The 23787-nt window shown below is 43.8% G+C and overlaps 1 protein-coding gene across 1 annotated transcript; it reads left to right on the top strand.

The window, feature by feature from the left end:
* The first annotated feature begins 1393 nt into the window (after positions 1-1393).
* Positions 1394-22989, top strand: zgc:162872 (BAR_ACAPs and ArfGap_ACAP domain-containing protein). The gene is made up of 22 exons (XM_017681506.2): positions 1394-1645; positions 1751-1808; positions 2254-2370; positions 3568-3621; positions 4120-4178; positions 4334-4517; positions 8640-8684; positions 8781-8876; positions 10238-10312; positions 10932-11035; positions 11123-11174; positions 12123-12223; positions 12452-12560; positions 12846-13021; positions 14039-14108; positions 14497-14588; positions 15496-15575; positions 15726-15880; positions 16047-16156; positions 17507-17617; positions 17719-17780; positions 18758-22989. Exons 1-22 carry the CDS (start codon positions 1593-1595, stop codon positions 18919-18921), a joined length of 2127 nt encoding a protein of 708 aa, XP_017536995.1. The 5' UTR covers positions 1394-1592; the 3' UTR covers positions 18922-22989.
* Positions 22990-23787: the final 798 nt, after the last annotated feature.

A 23787-nucleotide genomic window follows, 5' to 3' on the forward strand; every position in this document is an offset into this window, starting at 1 on the left:
ACAGTAAACAGTGAAAATAAGTCTGTATGCGTATCGTTGCTGTCGGAACAAAACCTCGTATCTGCAAAATGGTAACTTTAGAGGAGAGGGACAAAACCTAGTTTACTTTTAATGGAAGTCAATGGAACCAGAATTTTTTCCAGGTCATTTTAAGCCATTTCTTTGGTCCATTCATCATGAAATTTACACACAATGTAAAGGACAATAGATACTTTTAAATCAGGTTAGAAACTGAGAAACGACAATGTTTTGTTCCTACAACAGCGATATGTAAAGCTCTAGGGTCAATATGTCTCTCATTTATTCACATTTTACCTCATCATACACACTTTTTCAGTGTATTGTGGGCATCGTGAGTCAACAACACTGATCAATTGTGTGTTTGATTAAGAAGAGCGTATTTAGTCTGGTTTAATTCGGTTTTTCTGATGATTACTTTTACTTTTGCTCAAGTATATTAGTGAGTACAGTTAGATTTTTCCCTTGGCTCAATTTCAAGCCTGACTATTTAGTTCCTAATCCTCTTCTTTGGGTGTAATTCCACCCTCAGCTCCTGGGCTGCTTTACTGTTGCTCACACTTCTCACTCTGAATATTCAGCAATTTCATTTTAGACCAAAAATTGAGTCTAACAAGCCTAAGCTGATAAATGCTGGATGGACTAAGAAGGTCCACACCAGTTCTGTGACGTAGCACTTTTTTATACAGCACTTTTGTACTCGCTGTACACTTTCACTACTTCTTCGCGTCAACTGCAGACCGTGTTTTGAACTGCAAACCCAGTATGAGTTAGATCTGCTCTACTTGTGGATTTTGGTGAGACTTTTATTTTGTAAAGCGCCACTAACGGTCCATCTAAACCACTTTTCACATCGCTATAAATCTGATCAATAAATGTGTGTCTAGTCATGCTTTTTGTCGGTATTTTATAGCATTTATGAAGTATGTTTATCGCGGTGGGTCTTTTTCCCCTTTTTTTTATTTTTTTATTTTATTTTATTTTGTAGCCGGCCTTTTTTTCGGTACGTCCCGCCCCCTGTATTGAGGAATTGGCTGAAAGCTCTTGCGCTACGATTGGCTGGCAGTTGATACCAACAGCTCTCCGATTGGCTAGTTGAAAAGCGGACGTCACCATAGCAACAGCGGAGCTCATCGGTTAGAAACGTAAACAAGTTTGTGCAAATTCTTCTTTTATATTGAACTAAACTGACACTGCGAGTGTTTTGCGCCTGAATGAGCTCATTATAATAATCAAACGACGCTAAAATAACTCATAAACAAGCCCTCTAATAGGCGGGCTGCAGGCGAGGGCGAACCAACAGCCAATCACAGCGCAGGAGACGGGACGCGACCAGCCAATGACAGCGCCGGAGGGGCGGGTCTTGTGATGCGTTTCCCGCTTTGATGCGTTTCCCGTTTCCCGTTATGCGAGTGGAGTCGGTAAGCAGAGCGATAATTACCGCGGGAATAAACAACCAACGGAAAACAACGACAGCGGGTCAGCGACAGCGGCGGAGAGCGGCCTCGGTCATTACCGCAGGGGGGATGCGGGGCTGTCGCTTCTAGAGCCGAATCCGGGTTTTCAGCCGCAGCATGGACGGGTTCCTGCGGTTTGAGGAGTGTGTGCGGGACTCGCCCTCGTTCAGGTGCTCAGCGACCTGCACAGCCAGTAAACGAACCCGGGCTGCCGATTGTTTATCTGTTTATGCGTCTATTTATTCATTTATTGTTTTTTCCTGACGTCACTGCAGGCAGTCGCTGGAACAGCACGAGAGTGACGTAGAAGAGCTGGAAGGTCGCATAGAAAAGGTAACGTTACTGTATTTAATCGCAAACCCTTACCTCCTCGCGCTGACTGGCCACTTTATTAGAAACGCCCGCCTTGTGCTTCCACTGACTGGCCACTTTATTAGAAACACCCACCCTTTACATCCACTGACTGGCCACTTTATTAGAAACACCCACCCTTTACATCCATTAACTGTCCACTTTATTAGAAACGCCCACCTTGTGTTTCCACTAACTGGCCACTTTATTAGAAACACCCACCCTTTACGTCCAGTAACTGGCCACTTTATTAGAAACGCTCGCCTTGTGCTTCCACTGACTGGCCACTTTATTAGAAACACCCACCCTTTACATCCACTAACTGGCCACTTTATTAGAAACGCCCACCTTGTGCTTCTACTGACTGGCCACTTTATTAGAAACACCTACATTGTGCTCACTGTCTGTCTGTCTGTGTGTCTCTCAGGTGGTGAAGCTGTGCAGTAGGATGGTGGAGGCCGGTCAGGCGTATGCGGAGTGTAATCAGCTCTTCCTGTCTGCGCTGGCCGAGTTCACTCACTACAACAAACACACCGTCATAGCGGTGAGTGAGTGTGATTTGACGAACTTCAAGAAACTGTGAGCTTCGTTCTGCATCGTGTAGTTTTGTGGCCACCATAACTAACTGATTGCCTTAAATAAAATCCTCGGACGAGTCATAGATGGATGGACGGGGGGGATTGGGCCCTGCCTCCCCAACCCCCCCTCCCCCCGAGGTCCCCAGCACATATTTACACCGATCAGCCATAACATCATGACCACCTCCTTGTTTCTACGCTCATCCATCTTATCAGCTCCACTTACTGTATAGCTGCACTCTGTAGTTCTACAGTTTCAGACTGTAGTCCATCTGTTTCTCTGATACTCTGTTACACTGTTCTTCAGTGGTCAGGACCCCCACGGACCCTCACAGAGCAGGTACTATTTGGGTGGTGGATCATTCTCAGCACTGCAGTAACATTGACGTGGTGGTGGTGTGTTAGTGTGTGTTGTGCTGGTCTGAGTGGATCAGACACAGCAGTGCTGCTGGACTGAGAACTAAAAATATCCAGCCAACAGCGTCCTGTGGGCAGCGTCCTGTGGGCAGCGTCCTGTGGGCACTGATGAAGGACTAGAGGATGACCAGCACAAACTGAGCAGCAGCAGATGAGCTGTCGTCTCTGACTTTACATCTACAAGGTGGACTGACGAGGTAGGAGTGTGTAATAGAGTGGACAGTGAGTGGACACAGTGTTTAAAAACTCCAGCAGCACTGCTGTGTCTGATCCACTCAGACCAGCACAACACACACTAACACACCACCACCATGTCAGTGTTACTGCAGTGCTGAGAATGACCCACCACCCAAACAGTACTTGCTCTGTGAGGGTCCATGGGGGTCCTGACCACTGAAGAACAGGGTAACAGCGTATCAGAGAAACAGATGGACTACAGTCTGTAACTGTAGAACTACAAAGACCAGCTATACAGTAAGTGGAGCTGATAAGATGGACAGTGAGAGTAGAAACGAGGCGGTGGACAGACGAGACAGACGTGAGGTGATATTAGTGACTTGCGGCCTCCTGATGTGAACAGTGACTCTGTTGTCTGTAGATCTGTCTTCCGTGTGGATTTCCAGTATGTAGTTCTGCTGAATACCTCTGTGTATGACCGGCCGTTGTGTGTGAGCTGTAGAGTCGCTGCCTCATCACTCGAGTCCAGAACCCGCTGACTCTGTCCCTTAATCTGTGTTTCTGTTCAGAACTGCCTGCGTCAGTTTAACCACGGCCTGCAGGAGATGATCCACTTCCACACAGTGAGTCACTCACGCTAATTACGTTTGGGTTCTAGATGATTTTATCACACTAAAGTCTCATCTTTGGCTCTTTTGTTTTTTTGTTAGGGCTGTTTGAGAACAGAAGTGTTCAGGATTGGTTTTTAATATTCTTACAGTCTTAGATTAATAGATGACTCTAATATTGCTACTTGCTTTTTGTCTGTGTGGTTGCTGTGAACAGTTGAGAGCAGGGTTCAGTTCACTGCTCAGGCAGGAATCAGAGAGTCTGTTATAAAACAGGCTAATAAGACAAGATTCATAACTATGTTCACTAGTTATAATACATTAGTTAAACATTTATAGATAGAATCTGTTCTAAGTGTTTTTACTTCACAAGTAAAAGCATGTGCTAATGTGTGTACGTAACAGTTTATAAGATCTACAGCAGTGTGTTTTATATGTAATATTATTATTATTATTATTATTATTATTATTATTATTATTATGAACACTAATATCTTGTATGCTCCTGTTCAGATGCTGCTGGATCAGAGTCAGAGAGCGATCACCCAGCAGCTCACTCACCTCCTGTCACAGTGCGTCACCACACACACACTAAATCACCGCCTTTTGGCTGAGTGTGTGATGCAGTCTGCAGTGTAACGTGTGTCTGTGTGTGTGTGTGTGTGTGTGTGTGTCTGTGTCTGTGTGTGTGTGTGTGTCTGTGTCTGTGTGTGTGTTTCTGGTGCAGGTTCCTGCCACAGATGCGCGAGGCGCAGCGTGAGTTTGTGAGGATAGGGGGCGATGTGGAGTTGGCTGCAGTGAAAAACGCTCAGATTACCCCGAACAAACCTGCAGAGGCAGAAAGAGCCAGTCACCTGCTGATCGCCACGCGCAAGTGCTTCCAGCACTTCGCCCTGGACTACTGCCTGCAGGTATACAACTACACAACACACCACTACACACCGCTACACAACACAACACACCACTACACAACACACCACTACACACCACAACACACCGCTACACAACACACCACTACACAACACACCGCAACACACGGCTACACACCGCTACACACCACTACACAACACACCACTACACACCACACCACTACACACAACTACACAACACAACACACCGCTACACAACACACCGCAACACACGGCTACACACCACAGCACACCGCTACACAACACACCGCTACACAACACAACACACCACTACACAACACACCACTACACACCGCTACACACCACACCACTACACACAACTACACAACACAACTATACTACACACTGCTGCGCAACACGCTACTGCACAACACACCGCTACATACCACACCACTACACCTCTGCACAACTACGCACCACTACACACCACACCACACAACTGCTAAACACACAAAACACAACTATATAAGACATAACACACCACTACTCAACACCACTGCACAACACACCACTGCACACAGTTTCGCCCCAGCTCAGATTAACGTTAACCCAGGTTTCGCCCAGCTCAGATTAATAGTAACCCAGATTTAGCCCCAGCTCAGATTAACATTAACCCAGATTTAGCCCCAGCTCAGATTAACGTTAACCCAGATTTAGCCCCAGCTCAGATTAACGTTAACCCAGGTTTAGCCCCAGCTCAGATTAACATTAACCCAGATTTAGCCCCAGCTCAGATTAACGTTAACCCAGATTTAGCCCCAGCTCAGATTAACGTTAACCCAGGTTTAGCCCCAGCTCAGATTAACATTAACCCAGATTTAGCCCCAGCTCAGATTAACGTTAACCCAGGTTTAGCCCTAGCTCAGATTAATAGTAACCCAGATTTAGCCCCAGCTCAGATTAACATTAACCCAGATTTAACCCCAGCTCAGATTAACGTTAACCCAGATTTAGCCCCAGCTCAGATTAACGTTAACCCAGGTTTAGCCCCAGCTCAGATTAACATTAACCCAGATTTAGCCCCAGCTCAGATTAACATTAACCCAGATTTAGCCCCAGCTCAGATTAACTTTAACCCAGGTTTAGCCCTAGCTCAGATTAACGTTAACCCAGATTTAGCCCCAGCTCAGATTAACGTTAACCCAGATTTAGCCCCAGCTCAGATTAACGTTAACCCAGATTTAGCCCCAGCTCAGATTAACGTTAACCCAGATTTAGCCCCAGCTCAGATTAACGTTAACCCAGATTTAGCCCCAGCTCAGATTAACGTTAACCCAGGTTTAGCCCTAGCTCAGATTAACGTTAACCCAGATTTAGCCCCAGCTCAGATTAACGTTAACCCAGATTTAGCCCCAGCTCAGATTAACGTTAACCCAGGTTTAGCCCCAGCTCAGATTATCTGTATGTTATGAATGATCTGAATGGTCTTTGTTGTCAGTGAGGGCTTCTGGGTCTCTGCTGCAGTGCTGTTGTAAATGAAGGGCACATTATTTAAAGCCGTTCCAGAATATCCTGATAACGCGGTGTTGAGGCTGACGGTGTTGGCTGGGTGGTCTTCTGTCTCTGCACTGTGAGACACATTATCAGTGAAAGCGTGAGGTGTTTGTGTGAGGTGGGGAACCTGTATTGGGGGTGGCTGAACGCTGTAATCTCATTGGCTGTGTGTGTTTGCTGCGGACGCGTCAGTCCCGGATTTGCCTCGGCGTGTGTTTACTCTGCACAGTGTTTACTCTGGATTACCTCAGAACTCCGCCTGGAACCGTGCCCTGCTGTATTATCAGTGAAGGTTAGAACACTGTACAGTTCCCGTGATGTGAACACATTTAAGCGAGAGACACCTTTCAGGATTTCACTGCTCGGTGCTTCGTTTGGTCAGACGCACAAATTATACAGTCACATCTGGGCTGATCAGTACGACAGTGTTCATCATTATCATGAATGTGTCACTGAATGCTTTTCCGGGCGTGTGATGCTTCCCGACTGCATGTTTGAAAACAGGTGCCGTAATTAGTCCTGTTTGTTGGATTTGGTGCAGGACAGGGTGTGAAATGTGGAGTGTGAATCACTATATTCATAAATTTTAGTGTTCTCTTTTTAAACGTGGCATTTCTTTGCCTGTTCCAGCGTATCACCGGTCAGAAAAACCAAAATTTCTCGAATATTGTGTATCAGGAAACTGCTCAATGAATCGTGATGTTACATGTTTATTATATATTATACGGTTAGGTTAGATTAAGTGAGCCTTATTAGTCCCACAACGGGGAAATTTCACCTCCACATTTGACCCATCCGTGCAGTGAAACACCACATACACGCTAGTGAACACACACACACACACACACACACACACACACACACACACACACACACACACACACACACACACACTAGCGGCCAGTGAGCAGCCCTATCCACGACACCCAGGGATCAGTAGGGGGTCAGGTGTCTTGCTCAAGGGCGCTTCAGTCACATACTGTCGGCTCAGGGGATCAAACCAGTGACCTTCCAGTCAGAGGGCCGGTTCCCTAACCTCCAGCCCACGACTGTATAAAATATATATTTCTGTCATACTGACCAGCTCTGGGTACAAGGCTTTAATGTCCTTTATACAGGGCATTAATCTCTGAACCCAAGTGGTTTTACAACTAAGAAGTTTGTAAGAATGTTCTCAGAAGTTCTCAGATATTCTCTTAAGATAATCTTAAGAGACCCTTATTAGTCCCACAACGGGGAAATTTCACCTCCACATCTGACTCATCCGTACAGTGAAGCACCACATACACACTAGTGAGCACACACACACTAGGGGGCAGTGAGCACACTTGCCCGGAGCGGTGGGCAGCCCTATCCACAGCGCCTGGGGAGCAGTTGGGGGTTGGGTGTCTTGCTCAAGGGCACCTCAGTCGCATACTGTCGGCTGTGGGGATCGAACCGGCGACCTTCCGGTGACAGGGTCAGTTCCCTAACCTCCAGCTCATAACGTAAGACTTTGTTGAGGAATGGTTTATGTACCGTAAAGCATTATTTAATCAGATAATAAGAGAATATAAATAAGACATAAGAAAATTCTTAAGAAGTTTGAAATGTAACAATTTCTTGTAATTTTTTTTTCTGAAGAATGAAGTTAAGAAAAAAGACTCATTTAAGAAGATTTTCTTTCTTGAGACACTTTCGTGAATCAGGCCCCTGGCTGGAGGTTAGGTTGCCGGTTTGATCCCCTGAGCTGACTGTATGTGACTGAAGAGCCCTTGAATAAGACACCTGACCCCCAACTGCTCCCCGGGTGTTGTGGCTAGGGCTGCCGACCACTCCGGGCGAGTGTGCTCACTGCCCCCTAGTGTGTGTCTTCACTAGTGTGTATGTGGTGTTTCACTGCACAGATTAGTCCCTGTTGTAGGACCAAGAAGGGTCACTTAATCTTAATATTGACAGCACTCAGGTCACTGAGCGCCTTCTTGTTTCATTGTTTAATTATTAATGATTTATTGCTGTGCAGCTTGTAAAACATTGAATAAAAACACTATTATTATTATTATTATTACTATTTCTACAGTATTTTATGTGGCTGTACAGGTTTTGCCCGTTTCAGAAAATCTGATTGTGATGCATGTAGTGTACAGTGAAAATAATAATAATAATAATGATAATAATGATAATAATAATATTGTATTTTTAATTATATATATATATATATATATATATATATATATATATATATATATATATATATATATATATATATACATTTACAAGCACCTATTAAGATACTCAAGAACACTGTAAACAGAAGATATAAATGAGATAAAAATAAAAACTAATAAAATAATACCAAAAATAGTACAAAGATAATAAACTATTGGGTGCAGCTTAAAGAAATTTCCGTCTGTGTCATGAGAGACTAAATATGATCGAAGGCAGACGTTTTGAAGTATCGTGATTGTCATATTTTCACCATATCGCCCACCCCTGATTTTCTCTATAGTACAGATTTGAATACGGGACAGTAAAGACCCTGAATGGTTGATTTTATCCTGAATTCTTAGGGAGAAAATGAACAGAACTGGGATGGACGCTTATCCTGTTTCCCTTGTCTTTCTTTTCCAGCTGAATAATTTCAAGGTTCAGCAGAAGCTGGACATCCTGAACTCAGTAAGTGTCCTGAGAAAAGGGGCTTTAATGTAAACCAGTAGAGACAGTGAGGTGTTGCGTCTGTCTTACGTGAGATTCTTTGTGTTTGTTTTTTAGGTATTCTCTTACTTCCACGCACAGTATACGTTTTTCCATCAGGGGTTCGACCTGCTGAGAGACCTGGAGCCCACCATGAAGACCATGGCATCTGAGGTATGATTCTAACCCCAGTATAGCCGTAATTATTAAACCGTTAGTTCTGGTCCTAAAATCTGATCCCTTGAATGGATTGAACCATTTGTCACTGTGTCTGCACACTGTGAAATTAGACCCCTGCATTTAACCCATCCGTGCAGTGAAACATCCACATACATGCGCACTAGTGAACACACACACTAGGGGGCAGTGAGCACACTTGCCCAGCGCAGTGGGCAGCCCTATCCACGGCGCCCAGGAAGCAGTTGGGGGTTAGGTGTCTTGCTCAAGGGAGCTTCAGTTATGGACTGTCGGCCGAGGAGATCGAACCGGCGACCTTCCGGTCACAGGGCTGGTTCCCTAACCTCCAGGCCACGACTTCCTCACCTGCTTTATAAGGCGAAAGCTTTTCCATTAAACTGTGCTGCGTTATTATATCGCTGTTGTCTTAAGAAAACCTCGTATCTTCAAAGACCTCGTATCTCCAAAATGGTAACTTTACAGGAGAAGGAAAAAACCTACTTTACTCTTAATGAAGGTCAATGGAACCAGACGTCTTTCCAACTCATTTTCGGCCGTTTCTTTTGGTCCATTTTTCATGAAATTTACACACAATATAAAGGGCAACAGGCATTTTTTGAACTTATGATGAAAACTGAAAAATGACAAAAATGGAGATATGAGGTTCCAACTACAATATGCTCCTTGTTCTACAAGAAAAAGTTGAAAAACATTAATGAAATGACCTCAATTAACAGCGATGGGCGACCAGGCGTTCTCCTCATTCGGTGGTCCATGGTCGCTTGGCAACGATAATGAACTCTAAAGGAACTGCATTTCTTGGCGGAGCACTTGTTTATGTTGATTATTATTAACAACTTAAAGTATTTTCTGAAAATGTTTGTATTTTATCAGATTTTATGTTGGCCACTGTTTTATAAAAGCAGTTGAGGCCGTACGTTACAGTGATTTTATCATAGGGAAGGAAGTTTTTCTCCGCTTTGTGTCGTGCCTAATAACACCCTTCTCCGTGGTCAAATCACAGCAACACACAGCCTCTCATTGCCTATTGCTTTAAAGTAACCTTCACTGTGGTCTCAGACGTACATCACAGGACCATCATTGATCATTTCAGGTCATGTAAGGCAAAACCAGTCATTGCCATTCAACATAATAGTGGTGGTGTTCTTATGACACTCGCTTAGAGTTTCTGTTCACCACTGCAGTCCCTGACATGAGTCCCTGACTGGTGTCTCAGTGTTGGTGGCACTAGAATTAAAGCTGTAGTAGATGTTGCTCCACCGAGCTGCTTCTTTCTCAGCTGTGGTTGTATTTAGTGAAATTTTAAACATGGACTGGACTGTATTTTTTTCCTACAGCTGGCCCAGCTGTCCACTGAGTGTACGGCTAAGAGGAAAGATCTGGAAAACCAGCACCTGGTCGTCCAGCAGAGGGTGAGTACCAGGAATGACCAGAAAAAGCCACTTTGCGTTTTAGTGTGTTAGTGTGGTGGTGGTGTGTTAGTGTATGTTGTGCTGGTACGAGTGGATCAGACACAGCAGTGCTGCTGGAGTTTTTAATCACTATGTCCACTCACTGTCCACTCTATTAGACACTCCTACCTTGTTGGTCCACCTTGTAGATATAAAGTCAGAGACGACAGCTCATCTGCTGCTGCACAGTTTGTGCTGGTCATTTTCTAGTCCTTCATCAGTGGTCACCATCAGTGGTCACACAGGACGCTGCTGGCTGGATATTTGTGGTTGGTGGACTATTCTCAGTCCAGCAGTGACACTGAGGTGTTTAAGAACTCCAGCAGCACTGCTGTGTCTGATCCGCTCATGTTCAGTATTTGTTTTTCTTGCAGTATTTGAAGCGTTGTTGTTTTGCAGTAGTGGGTGTTTGTTTGTTTGTTTGTTTGCAGGATGCCTGTGGTGTGTTTTGAAGTGTTTGTTGTTTTTAAAGTATTTGGTCTTTGTTGTTTTGTTTGTCTTGCAGTATTTGGAGATTTGTTGTTCTGCGCTCTTTGGTGTTGGTTGTTTCTGTGGTGATTGGTGTTTGTTGATTTCGCAGGATGCCTGTGGTGAGTCTGTGGTGGTGTTGAGTCCATCCACTGCAGGCGTTATTCAGGGCTACCTCTTCAAACGCTCTCGCAGGAAGAATAAGACGTGGAAGAGGTGAGAGAGAGAGAGAGAGAGACAGATAGATTCCACTTTCTGGTTCTCTGTTTATCACTGCTGATCATTCTTTTTTTTCTAATTCAGGTGCTGGTTTTCCACCAATAATAACCAGCTGCTGTACACAAAAACACACAAGGTAATCATACACTGATTATAAAGAGTTTATCACGTGTGTGTTAGATGTAGGAGATACAGCAGGTCTATAGAATGGTGGAGAGAACAGGTATGTGGAGTGGAGGATAAAACAAGTCTATGGAGTGGAGGAGAGAGCAAGTCTATGGGTTGGAGGAGAGGAGAGAGCAGGTCTATGGAGGGGAGGGGAGACCAGGTTTATGAAGTGGAGGAGAAAGCAGGTCTATGGAGTGGAGGAGAGAGCAGGTCTATGAAGTGGAGGAGAGAGCAGGTCTATGGAGTGGAGGAGAGAGCTGGTCTATGGAGTGGAGGAGAGAGCAGGTCTATGAAGTGGAGGAGAGAGCAGGTCTATGGAGTGGAGGAGAGAGCAGGTCTATGGAGTGGAGGAGAGAGCAGGTCTATGAAGTGGAGGAGAGAGCAGGTCTATGGAGTGGAGGAGAGAGCAGGTCTATGAAGTGGAGGAGAAAGCAGGTCTATGAAGTGGAGGAGAGAGCAGGTCTATGGAGTGGAGGAGAGAGCAGGTCTATGAAGTGGAGGAGAGAGCAGGTCTATGGAGTGGAGGAGAGAGCAGGTCTATGAAGTGGAGGAGAAAGCAGGTCTATGAAGTGGAGGAGAGAGCAGGTCTATGGAATGGAGGAGAGAGCAGGTCTATGGAGTGGAGGAGAGAGCAGGTCTATGGAGTGAAGGAGAGAGCAGGTGTATGGAGTGGAGGAGAGAGCAGGTCTATGAAGTGAAGGAGAGAGCAGGTCTATGAAGTGAAGGAGAGAGCAGGTCTATGGAGTGGAGAATAAAGCAGGTCTGTGGGAGCGAGGTCAATGCATGTGTACAGATGAAGCATAGAGGAGGTCTGTAGAGAGGATAACCTATTGAAAGTTTTGTTTTCTAGATAAAATGTCATACTGTTCAGATCTAATCTGCGCTGGTGTTTGATTGTATATGTTTTTGTGTGCAGGAGCAGCCGGTGGTGCTGTTCGATGACTTGCGGCTGTGTGCGGTGAAGTCTCTGGATTCGATTGATCGGCGTTTTTGTTTCGAGCTCCTGAGTGTACAGAAGTAAGTGGAGCGCACGCTGTGGACACTCTGAATGAACGTTCTTCTGCCTTCAGAGCTTTAAATTTGCCGCTTATGATCAACACTAGCCTGCTCTCGCCTGATTGGCTGAACTCCGTGTGACCGCTGTATTCTTTTACATAAAGTAGAAAGCAGCTGATGTTGCAGGTGGACCTGTAGAATTCTGAATGTGTTAATGTTAGTTGTGTGTGTGTGTGTGTGTGTGTGTAGGTGTTGTGTGTTACAGGCGGACTCGGAGGAGTTAAAGATGGCCTGGATTAATGCAGTGCAGAGCTGTATTGACATCGCTTACCGAGAGAAAGAGTCTGAACACACTCAGGTACCGACAGCATACATGCAGTGTTCGTGGTCGGTCTAACAAAACCACCTCAAACCACGTCCATAAATGTTTAACTGTCAGTCATCATGCAGATGTTCAAATGACAATTTGTTCTCATTAAAAGTCCAGTTTAAAAGGATTAAATAGTTCAGGTTTGTGTTACGTAATTAACCCTGGCTGCATTGTTTGTAAATCCAACGTTGTGTTAATATTATAATAATAATAGTTAATAATATTAACAGCCCTCTTGGTGTCCAGTGTGTTTTAATTGTTGTCTGTGATCAGGTGAAACCGTCACCCCCCGTCCCGGTCCCTGACCCCCCCTCCTTGCCGGCTGCACTGGGCGTGGCTGTCCGTGGCCATGGTAACCATCGCTGCTGTGACTGTGGGGAGGCGGAGCCTCGCTGGGCAAGTGTGAACCTTGGCATCACCGTCTGCATCGAGTGCTCCGGGATACACAGGTTCATTAATAACTCATATTCATGTTGTCCTGAGTGACAGACTGACAGAGCCAAAAACATGATAACATTTATGTATTATATAATACACTCACTGGCCACTTTATTAGGTACAATTGTTTGTATAGCTAATCAGCCAATCACACGGCCGCAACTCAACGCATTTAGGCATGTAGAGGTGGTCAAGACAACTTGCTGAAGTGCAGACCGAGCATCAGAACGGGGAAGAAAGGGGATTTAAGGAACTTTGAACGTGGCGTGGTTGTTGGTGCCAGACGGGCTGGTCTGAGTATTTCAGAAACTGCTGATCTACTGGGATTTTCATGCACAACCATCTCTAGGGTTTACAGAGAACGGTCCGAAAAAGAGGAAATATCCAGTGAGCGGTCAGTTGTGTGGACGAAAATGCCTTGTTGATGTGAGAGGTCAGAGGAGAATGGGCAGACTGGTTCCAGATGATAGAAAGGCAACAGGAACTCAAATAACCAACCAAAATCTCTGAGGAACGTTTCCAACACCTTGTTGAAAGTATGACGAGAAGAATTAAGGCAGTTCTGAAGGCAAAAGGGGGTCCGACCTTTTACTAGCAAGGTGTTCCTACTAAAGTGCCCGCTGAGTGTATATACTGTAGTTATATCTTAACCTTTTTTATATTTGATCTCTGAAGTATGGTGAATTCTGGATAGTTACTATTTTTAAAATGATTTTATCTGCCATTTCAGAATCTTCTACAACTATAGTCATCATTCTGGACACTGATATATTCATAATTTAAAATATAAATTCATATGTAGTCAGTAGTTTTGTTTGGAACACCCAGTGTAGATGTTAAAGACCGACTCTGATAACTGTCCCACTGGTTTGTGGTGTTGTGAGTGAATGGCTAGACTTCTTCACCTTCTCTGTGTAGACAGTAAAAGGCACACGGCGCCACCTACTGAACAGAACATCATAAACATGGTATCAAATACACATCAAATGATGACATTAGTGTGAAAACCTTGTTGTGATGTGGTTTAGGAGTCTGGGTGTTCACCTGTCTAAGGTGCGTTCGCTCACTCTGGATTCCTGGGACCCAGAACAGCTGAAGGTAAACGAGCCGCCTCCTCAGACCCACGAATGGTGGCCCATATTTATCTCACAGTAAGGATACTGATCTGAGGTCAGCTTACAGCTTTTAAGTAATACTGAATAGAGTTCCGTGAACTGATAGAACCTGACCTCGGGTCAGTGTTCTTACTTTGAAATGCTTGATAAATAAGGGGCATCAAATCAAAGTCATTACTGAGTTTTATTAGCTGGACGTTTTTCTGTCCTGCTGGCTGAAGGGACAGTTTTACTGTCTGTAGCATTTAGTATGTTCTAACATAGATAATAGCTCCGTTTATAAAAGATTTATGGAAATGTGTTCTATTCTGTTGTTGTGATTGAGGTCAGTAACAGAGTTTCTCTGATTTCTTTAATTCTGCTCCCTGTAGCTGCTGTGCGTTCTGGGTAATGATGTCATTAACAGCATTTATGAATGTAGTCCATCTGACGGACTGACAAAGCCTGATCCTCAGAGCTCTCGGTAAGGACGCAACAGTACAAACACAATAAATCTTTATATAAAATAATGAACAGCTTAATCTAGACTTGGATCACTTGTCGCATGACGGTGCATCACATTATACCAGAAACTTATTCCGCACTCCCAACTTGCTCCAAGGCAACCATTTTTCAAAATTTCTGCATAATTAAGTGGTTTAGATGTAAACAGAGCTGCTCAGAGCGATTTGGTGTGAAACTCTCTGTCCTAGATAAACTTAAAGTCAGAACTGTTCACAGTGGTGATGATAGGAACCAGACGTCCACCTCTAAAAGCTCCTCACAGAAAGTTCCTACAGTAAATGGTTCTGAATTCACTGCCTGATGACTGAGACGCTGTTTTATGATAGTTTAGAGTTAAACTCCATTCATGGTGGAGGGAGACATGCAGGGAGCTGTGAGGCAAAATAGTCCCCAAAGAAAACTGATTATTCCAGATTTTCCACTATTTTCCATCATCAACATTCCATATAAACTCAGAAGACTCGTGTAGGTTGTCTGGTGGGTCTGGATGGTAAATAAAATGTCTATATTTTTGTTGTTGTCATGGCGACCCCTGGTTCCTCTCACCACCACCAAGGAGTTCCTCTTACAGATTATAACAGTTGACCAGATTATATATTATTTGGAAGTCATGGAGCCTCACTGGTAACATTATGTGCAAATTACTGTATAACATAGGAAGAACAAATAAAGTGTTGCATAGATGTTGTTAGGGACCCTGACGGAGAAGCAGCTTGGAAAATGGATGGATGGTTGGATCTACTGCTGTATGAAGCTGAAGGATCCCAGACTTAGTTAAATGCGCTTCGCTCCAGCTCTAACACCTCTGTATCTCTCTCTCTCTCTCTCTCTCTCTCTCTCTCACTTTCTCTCTCTCTCTCTGTCAGTCAGGTGAAGGAGGTGTGGATTAGGAGGAAGTATGTGGAGCGGAGTTTTGTGAAGAAGGACTGTGAATCTGCTGATGCTGGTCAGCTCATTTTTATTGATATTTGACATGGACATTCATATTTATTGATATTCTTGTTGATTGACATTAATATTGTTCCTTTTACTACATTTCAGAAATACCTATGGACACATTGTGATGTTTGTGTGTCCATCCACTCTTTTTCCATAGAGAACCTGAAGATGCGGGTAGGACAGAAGCTGTACCAGGCGGTGCTGGACGGGGAACTGGTCACCATGGCGACAGCTCTGGCCCAGGGAGCGGATGTGAACTGGAGCAACCCAGAGGAGGCGGGCCGGACTGCCCTGATTGGTGCTGCTATTGGGGTAAGCTCCACCTCTTTTTCATCATTTTTTGTCCTGAGAGTGAGTGTGATTATAGTTGGTCACTGTGTGTGTGTGTGTGTGTGTGTGTGTGTGTGTGTGTGTGTGTGTGTGTGTGTGTTTGTGTGTGTGTGTGTGTGTGTGTGCGTGTGCGTGCGTGTGCGTGCAGGGTTCTTTACTGGCATGTGAGTTTTTGCTGCAGAATGGAGCCAATGTGAACTACAGAGACCAGCATGGACAAGCTGCACTACATGCTGCAGCCACACGGGGGCACACCGGGTAACACAGCATGCACATTATACTGTATATGGCTACTTTTAGTTCCACCTACTTTTGTTTCTACGCTGTTTGTCCAGTTTATCAGGTCCACTTACCACATACACCATATTGCCAAAAGTATTCACTCGTCTTGCTTCACACACATATGAACTTGAGTGACATCCCGTTCTTAATCCATAGGGTTTAATATGATGTCGGCCCACCCTTTGCAGCTATAACAGCTTGAACTCTTCTGGGAAGGCTTTCCACAAGGGTTAGGAGTGTGTTTCTTGGTGCTGAAGCATTAAGAGTTCCTTTCACTGGAACTAAGGGTCCGAGCCCAACTCCTGAAAAACAACCCCACACCATAATCCCCCCTCCACCAAACTTTACACTTGGCACAATGCAGTCAGACAAGTACCGTTCTGACAACCACCCAACCCAGACTCGTCGATCGGATTGCCGGCTGGAGAAACATGATTCGTCACTCCAGAGAACACGTCTCCACTTCTCTAGAGTCCAGTGGCGTTCCATTCCATGCTTTGCATTGCGCTTGGTGATGTAAGGCTTGGATGCAGCTGCTCGGCCATGGAAACCCATTCCATGAAGCTCTCTACGCTGTTCTTGAGCTGATCTGAAGGCCACATGAAGTTCGGAGGTCTGTAGTGATTGATTCTGCAGAAAGTTGGTGACCTCTGCGCTCTATGCCCCTCAGCATCCACTGACCCTGCTCTGTCATTTTATGTGGTTGACCACTTCATGGCTGAGTTGCTGTTGTTCCCAATCGCTTCCACTTTGATATAATCCCACTGACAGTTGACTGTGGAATATTTAGCAGCGAGAAAATTTCTTGACTGGACTTGTTGCCCAGGTGGCATCATATCACAGTACCACGCTGGAATTCACTGAGCTGCTGAGAGCGACCCATTCTTTCACTAATGTCTGTAGAAGCAGTCTGCAGGCCTAGGGGCTTTATACACCTGTAGCCATGGAAGTGACTGGAACACCTGAATTCAATGATTATGGATGGGTGAGTGAATACTTTTGGAAATATAGTGTAGGTGCACCTAATAATACCTGCTCTGTGGTGGTCCTGTGACGGTCCTGCCCATTAATGAACTGGGTAAAGAGGGGCCTAACAAATTACAGAATGGTAGAGCTACAATTTGACCCTGTATGGACCTGATAAAATGGACAGTGAGTGGAGGTGTACCTAAAATGGCCATTTGATTTGACATATATAATATATGGCATGTTTATTATATAAAGTATGCTGTGTGTTTATATATTATTACACTGTATGTTTATTATATGTGTTGTAGTATAAGTATATACTGTGAGAAATGGACATGCTGTGCTGTGATTGGTCAGGCAGGTGTGTCTGCTGTTAAAGAGAGGAGCCAATCAGTACGCAGCAGATGAAAAAGGAAAGGATCCGCTCAGTATCGCCATAGAAACAGCTCACGCTGACATTGTCACCCTGTGAGTTAAGCGGTGTGTCTGTGTGTGTACATGTTCTACAGGTGTCTATTGATTTTAAATAACTGTGTGTGTGTCTGTGTCTCTGTGTGTGTGTACTGCAGTTTGAGAATGGCACGGATGAATGAGGAAATGAGGGACTCTGAGGGGTTCTTTGGATCCATAGGTAAGATTTTCCCATAATGCACTCAGTTGGCTGTACCGTCAGCTCAATCATCCACCCAAAGAGCTGCAGTGAAATCTAAGAAGATTAGATGCTTAGAAGATTAGAAGGTTAGATGCAGGTTGGCACTAAACTCTGCAGGATAGTAGATTTCCAGGAGGAGGGCTGGTGACCTTTGCATTATAGGTTTTGACTATATGGAGCCGTTATGGGTAATGACTGTAGGGATCCATTATGGATTATGACTGTAGGGATCTTCATGGATTATGACTGTAGGGATCTATTATGGATTATGGCTGTAGGGATCTATTATGGATTATGACCGTAGGGATCTTCATGGATTATGACTGTAGGGATCTATTATGGATTATGACTCAAGGGATCTATTATGGATTATGACTGTAGGGATCTTCATGGATTATGACTGTAGGGATCTATTATGGATTATGGCTGTAGGGATCTATTATGGATTATGACTGTAGGGATCTGTTATACATTATGACTGTAGGGACCCATTATGGATTATGGCTGTAGGGACCCATTATGGATTATGGCTGCAGGGATCCATTATGGATTATGGCTTCAGGGATCCATTATGGATTATGGCTGTAGGGACCCATTATGGATTATAGCTGCAGGGATCCATTATGGATTATGGCTTCAGGGATCCATTATGGATTATGGCTTCAGGGATCCATTATGGATTATGGCTGCAGGGATCCATTATGGGTTATGGTTGTCAAGGATACATTATACATTATAATTATAGCACTATAGAAATCTGTTATGCAGTATTAGTGTAATGATCTGTTTTGAGTTGTGACTAATAGAGATCCATTAAGGGTTATGAGTGTAGGGATCCATCATGAGTTAGTACAATAGAGATCCGTTATGGGTTTATGACAATAGGGATCCAGCATGGATGTGCATTGCAGTCGTATTCCTCTTCATCTGTTTCTCTCTCTCTCTTCCTTTCTCAGGCGATGATGAAACATTCCAGGATATTTTCCGTGATTTCAGCGACATGGCGTCCCATGATCCTGAGCGCCTCTCCCGCAGGCAGTTCAGCCGCAATACAGAGGAGGAGGGGGTGGACGAAACAGCTGGGGGGGCAGAGAGGATAGCGGGAGGAATGGAGGGATGAGCAGCTGGAGCACCTGAGCTGAGGGGGCTGTTCAGGCGGTTCTGTCCAGAGTGGATTTAGCTGGGTCCCCGTTTGAGTCCTTTCAGCGTTCCGCTTGTAGGGAGTGTCCCGACCCTGCTGCCCTCGGCTTGTTTATTCGGGGCTGGAATTCTATAAAGCTGCTCTGTGACGACGGCTGCTGTAAAAAGCAATGCATACATATGTTGAATTGACCTGAATCGGTCTGAGGGCAGCTTAGCGTTGGGGTTGGGGTTGGGGTTGGGTTTAGGGTTGGAGTGGAGATTTGAGTTAAAGCTCATTGGATAGTGAGTTAAGTCAGTTGGGTGGGCAGTTCAGCGGCCTGACTGGAGCTACTCTGTCATTCCACATTAACTCACCAAGCATCTGGCAGGTCCCGCCATGGATTCCAATGAAAAGAAAAAAAAAGATAAATATATTAAGTTAAATACCATTTATAAACCAGCCCATTTACAGTAAAATATTTGTATTAGTGTTGTATTTAAATCTGGTTGATATTTCAGCCCAGTCCATTCTCAATATTGAGTATATCAAACTTGAGAACTCGATGGGGCAAATAATTCACAACATAAAACTATTTGGAGCACAACTGTGATGTTGTTTGGTTGGAACAATTAAATAGTATATAATATAAGAATAAATAATAATATAGTGGAATAAGAGTTTTTTTCTCTTGCATTTCATCACTGCAGACCACAACGTGACCTTCCAGGCCCTGTGTGAGTTAATATGGAATGAAACTAAGACTGAAGAGGCTGTTTATATATGAAGCTACCTATACACCTAACAGGCTGCTGTTTACAGGAGAACAGGGCACAACCTAACATGGGGTTAAATGTAACACTGAGATTTTATGTAGTCAAACCAGTTCTATTAGAACGTGCTTCTGGTCACGTGTTCCCATAGCAACGTCATCATCAAGTTTTCATAGTAATCAAATTGATATTGATCCAGATTCACCCTGAAGACTGTTTTTCTTACCATAAAGTAACTTTTTCCATCATAAGTGCTTGTGATTAGTGAGCTGTACAGAATTCACTCCTATATTGTTTTAATCTGCTCTTGGTATTTGTCGTATTGCAGCGTTGAGAAGCAGATAAGCAGCTCACAGTGAGAGCCAGACAGGCTGAAGTACAGCCTCCACACGGGGGGGTTAGTTTAACACACTGTAACAGCTCAGACCACCAAAGCAAACAATCAGAGAAGTCTGTTTACCAGTCATGTACATTTAAAACAGCTGAAAGTTTGTATACTCAAATTCATAAAAAACGATTCTAATTTACATCAGAAATACATTTGCTGATGCTTAGAGCTCCTTTTCATCAGTCATATTTGCTTTGATGCAGATATGTTTATGTATTAAGATTGGAAACCTCATAAAAAAAATGTGTATGATGAGATTTTCATCATTTTACCAGACATTTTATTGCCTGTTAAATCTCGGCCCTCAGTCTATTACAGTTATAACCTAAGAATAGCTCAGCCAGTTTGCATTGGAGTAACGATAGCTGCTGAATAATAAGCCTTATTGTGTAATAAGCCTGAGATTTTAAGGGGTTAACTTAGTTTTTACTTAGAAAATCAACAAAAACTTTATTTCACTGTCAGTCTATTACAGTTAGCCATGCTTGTGGGGTAAGTTGGCACATTTGCACTCGCTCTGCTAGCAGCTGAGGTGTTTGTAAACAGCAGGTGCTGGAAAGAAACACGTTTAGGTCGTTAACATTATTCATTTTGCACAAAAACGTTTAAATTCAATTATCAAGAACTAAAATAGGTTGTGCCCCGCTCCGCCCTACTAAATACTTTCGTTGAACGGCAGCATCTGTGAGGTGAACCTGAACAACAGTTTAACTGTTTAAGTTTGTAAGTCTGTCAGTCAGCCGATCGTTCTTAACACATTCAGTGCAGTAATAAACCTGCAATTTAAAAACAAAGGGATTTCTGTAAGAAGGGACGTGTGCCAGCTAATTAATCTTAATTTAGCTAAAAACTCCCGTTCGTTTTACACGTTGCTTTACTTACAGTGGAAGTTTATGTCTGTGTAAGTATTTCGAATATTCATAAGTGTGTAGTAAATATGTATGTATGCTTTTTTTACGTTATGGTCACTTTTTGAACCCTAAAATTGTGGTTACAGTTGATGCTACTGGGCTCATTTTTCATTTGGGCCGTCGACGCTATCAGTTTACAGCTGTGTGCAAAAGTTTGTGCACCCCCGGGCAAATGTTTTGATTTTTGGCGCATTTTAACACACACACACACACTGTTTATTTACTGAGTCTAAGGCCTGGGCCCACCAGCTGGCCCAAAGTTTTATTATACACCTCTATAACCTGAGAATAGCTCAGACGTTTCCCTGTAGTTACTAATAAGCCTTATTGTGTAATAAGGGCCTTTAACGTGTATTTTTTGCTTAGAAAATTGACAAAATGTGGAATTTGACTGTCAATGTTTTGCGTACTGCTTATACTGTTGGGACTGAGCTACATGTGACTTATGGTTAAGTAAGTGAACAGCGGAACTGTCTTTTGACACTGGCTGAGTTTCTGAAGGAACTGTTGACGAGGGGTTGGTGCTGGAGAGTGTGTGAACGTTTGGTTGCGCATTCCAGGCCCTCCTGTTGGAGTGGCAGATCCCTGACCTTTGCCCTTTCCTTTAAAGTCACTCTGCCTGCTGTCTTTTCAGAAAGTGTTCTTAGCAGAGAAGTTCTAGCAGGGAGAAGTGCATTGGACACTAGAGGGTGCTCACAAGTCCAGACTGAATGGGATCCTGTGGAGCTTCAGGGCAAAACGACAGTTTGTAAATGGTTAATTTATTGATTCTCTCAACAGCCAGTGCTGGTTGGAATAAGCCTTTATGAATGTCTATAACGGTTCAAGTCAGTTGTCATGACAGGCTTATGTATAACACAGTATAGCATATTTTAACGCTGCTGTTATGTATTATAACGCTTTCCCACTCCAGTTACAGGACTTTCTAACTGTGTCTTATGTATGTTCATGAGGTTAGTGAGCATGAACCACTTTACTCAGCCAATGGGCTCATCATCTCGCCAACCAGTCAGCCCACAGCAGGATTAATGCCAACCAGTCAGCACTCAGTAGCAGTAATGCTGAAGGGTATTTACTAAAGGATAGTATTCACAAGGCTACACAACACCTACGTAAGCCTTTCGTGACAACTGACTTAAACCTTTAAAGACATTCATAAAGGCTTATTCCATCAAGCATCTAGAAGTTCTAGTTATATCAGATTAATGTCTGAAACCCCTCCTCCCAATCTAACACCTTATCATCTCACATCCTCACCCTCCGTTATCATGGCAAAGTGTTCACAACCGCCCCACCGTTCTTCAGTCCTACTACAGCTATGAGAGGGTCCGGCCTTCTAGCAACAGGCAGAATCTGCCCGGAACCCCAGCCCGAGTTCTCAGAGTTTTTCCCCTCCCTCAGTCAGTCTTCCCTCATACTACCACCGCCATGTTGAAGGCATAATCCGAACCTGTAAAGCTTTTAAAAAGGCTTATTCTACCGAGTGTCATAAAGACTGCTTTTGTCCATTTTGTGTATTTATATACACGTTTATAAAGGTTTATTTCAGTTATGTAGGAGTCATGGAGCCTTACGAATGTTTTTGCTTTTCCAAAATTAAAGGAAGCTCCTTGATGAATGGCTAGAAAACATTTTAATCCCTTTAGCTCCATTCACTTCTGTTCATTTAGGACTCTCTCTGGCGCCCTCTAGTGTGTAACACTCATGCATGTGATGTGATATCGCTGCACTTAAACTCGCTCTGGTTCTTACTTTGCTCTAACTGTGGTTGCTGATGTCACACGTCCTGAATGATGTTACATTAAACCGCACTGAAATACTCTGACCTGCTTTTAGACGTAACTTATCCTGCTGGTCGACCCTGAGGATGACCACTAATGGGCCAGGACTCACCCGGGTTTAAACGTTTGCTATAATGTTGACTGAAATCATGTAGTGATGTCTTAAAAAGCTATGAAGTCTTTTAATATTAATACAATAAAATATATTTAATGCATTTGTGGTGTGATCATGAGGTTCTTGGCTTGGATGTGTGGGAAAACTGTTGTATATTCACTGGTCATTAAGATCCACCGCCTTGTTTCTACACTTACTGTCCACTTTATCAGCTCCACTGACCGTATACTTTCACTCTGTAGTTCTACAGTTACAGACCGTAGTCCATCTGTTTCTCTGCGTACATTGGTCCCCTGCTCTTCAATGGTCAGGACCCCCAGAGAGCAGGTGTTATTTGAGTGGGCTAAAAACAGTTAATCTCTCTTTTCACCCTAAATAATATAGACTAAAAATGCAAAATAGTCTTAAGCTGGTTTATACTGGTTTATGTTGGTCTGATGCTGGTTTAGCTAGTCACCCATCATGGTCATGCTGTTTGACCAGAATACCAGCATCAAAATCACATCTTTTGTGTTTTTGCTGGTTTTTCTAGCAGGGGAAGCAGCAGAGGTGCTAATAATTCTGATTGGAGTTAAAGTTAAATCCAGTAGTTGATGGAGAAAAAAATATTTTGAACTGTTTGAAAAGAATCAAAGTCCTCGAGATTAGTTCAGTTTGTGCACGCAAGGTAGGTAAAGTTTCTGAAAAGCGCCCCCTATGCACCCTTACTGTCTTCGGCAAGGACCCTATCGATGTGCACTCTAACCTGAAATTCCATGAACGCACCGGTTGGCCAGCATACCAACATCCAAAAAACACAGTATATACGTTTAGTGTTGCTGCTGATTAGCTAAGTTTGTCTACACTGTTTGTACCAGAGGTGGACGAAGTACACAAATCATGTACTTGAGTTAAAGTA

The sequence above is a fragment of the Pygocentrus nattereri genome, chromosome 17 (assembly GCF_015220715.1).
Source record: "Pygocentrus nattereri isolate fPygNat1 chromosome 17, fPygNat1.pri, whole genome shotgun sequence".
In the NCBI taxonomy this organism is placed as follows: Eukaryota; Metazoa; Chordata; class Actinopteri; order Characiformes; family Serrasalmidae; genus Pygocentrus; species Pygocentrus nattereri.

Coding starts and splice junctions, on each gene's coding strand:
- zgc:162872 (XM_017681506.2), top strand. CDS start 1,593: ATGGACGGGTTCCTGCGGTTTGAGGAGTGTGTGCGGGACTCGCCCTCG. Junction 4,179..4,333: donor CTCACTCACCTCCTGTCACA/GTGCGTCACCAC, acceptor TTTCTGGTGCAG/GTTCCTGCCACAGATGCGCG. Junction 4,518..8,639: donor CCCTGGACTACTGCCTGCAG/GTATACAACTAC, acceptor TTTCTTTTCCAG/CTGAATAATTTCAAGGTTCA.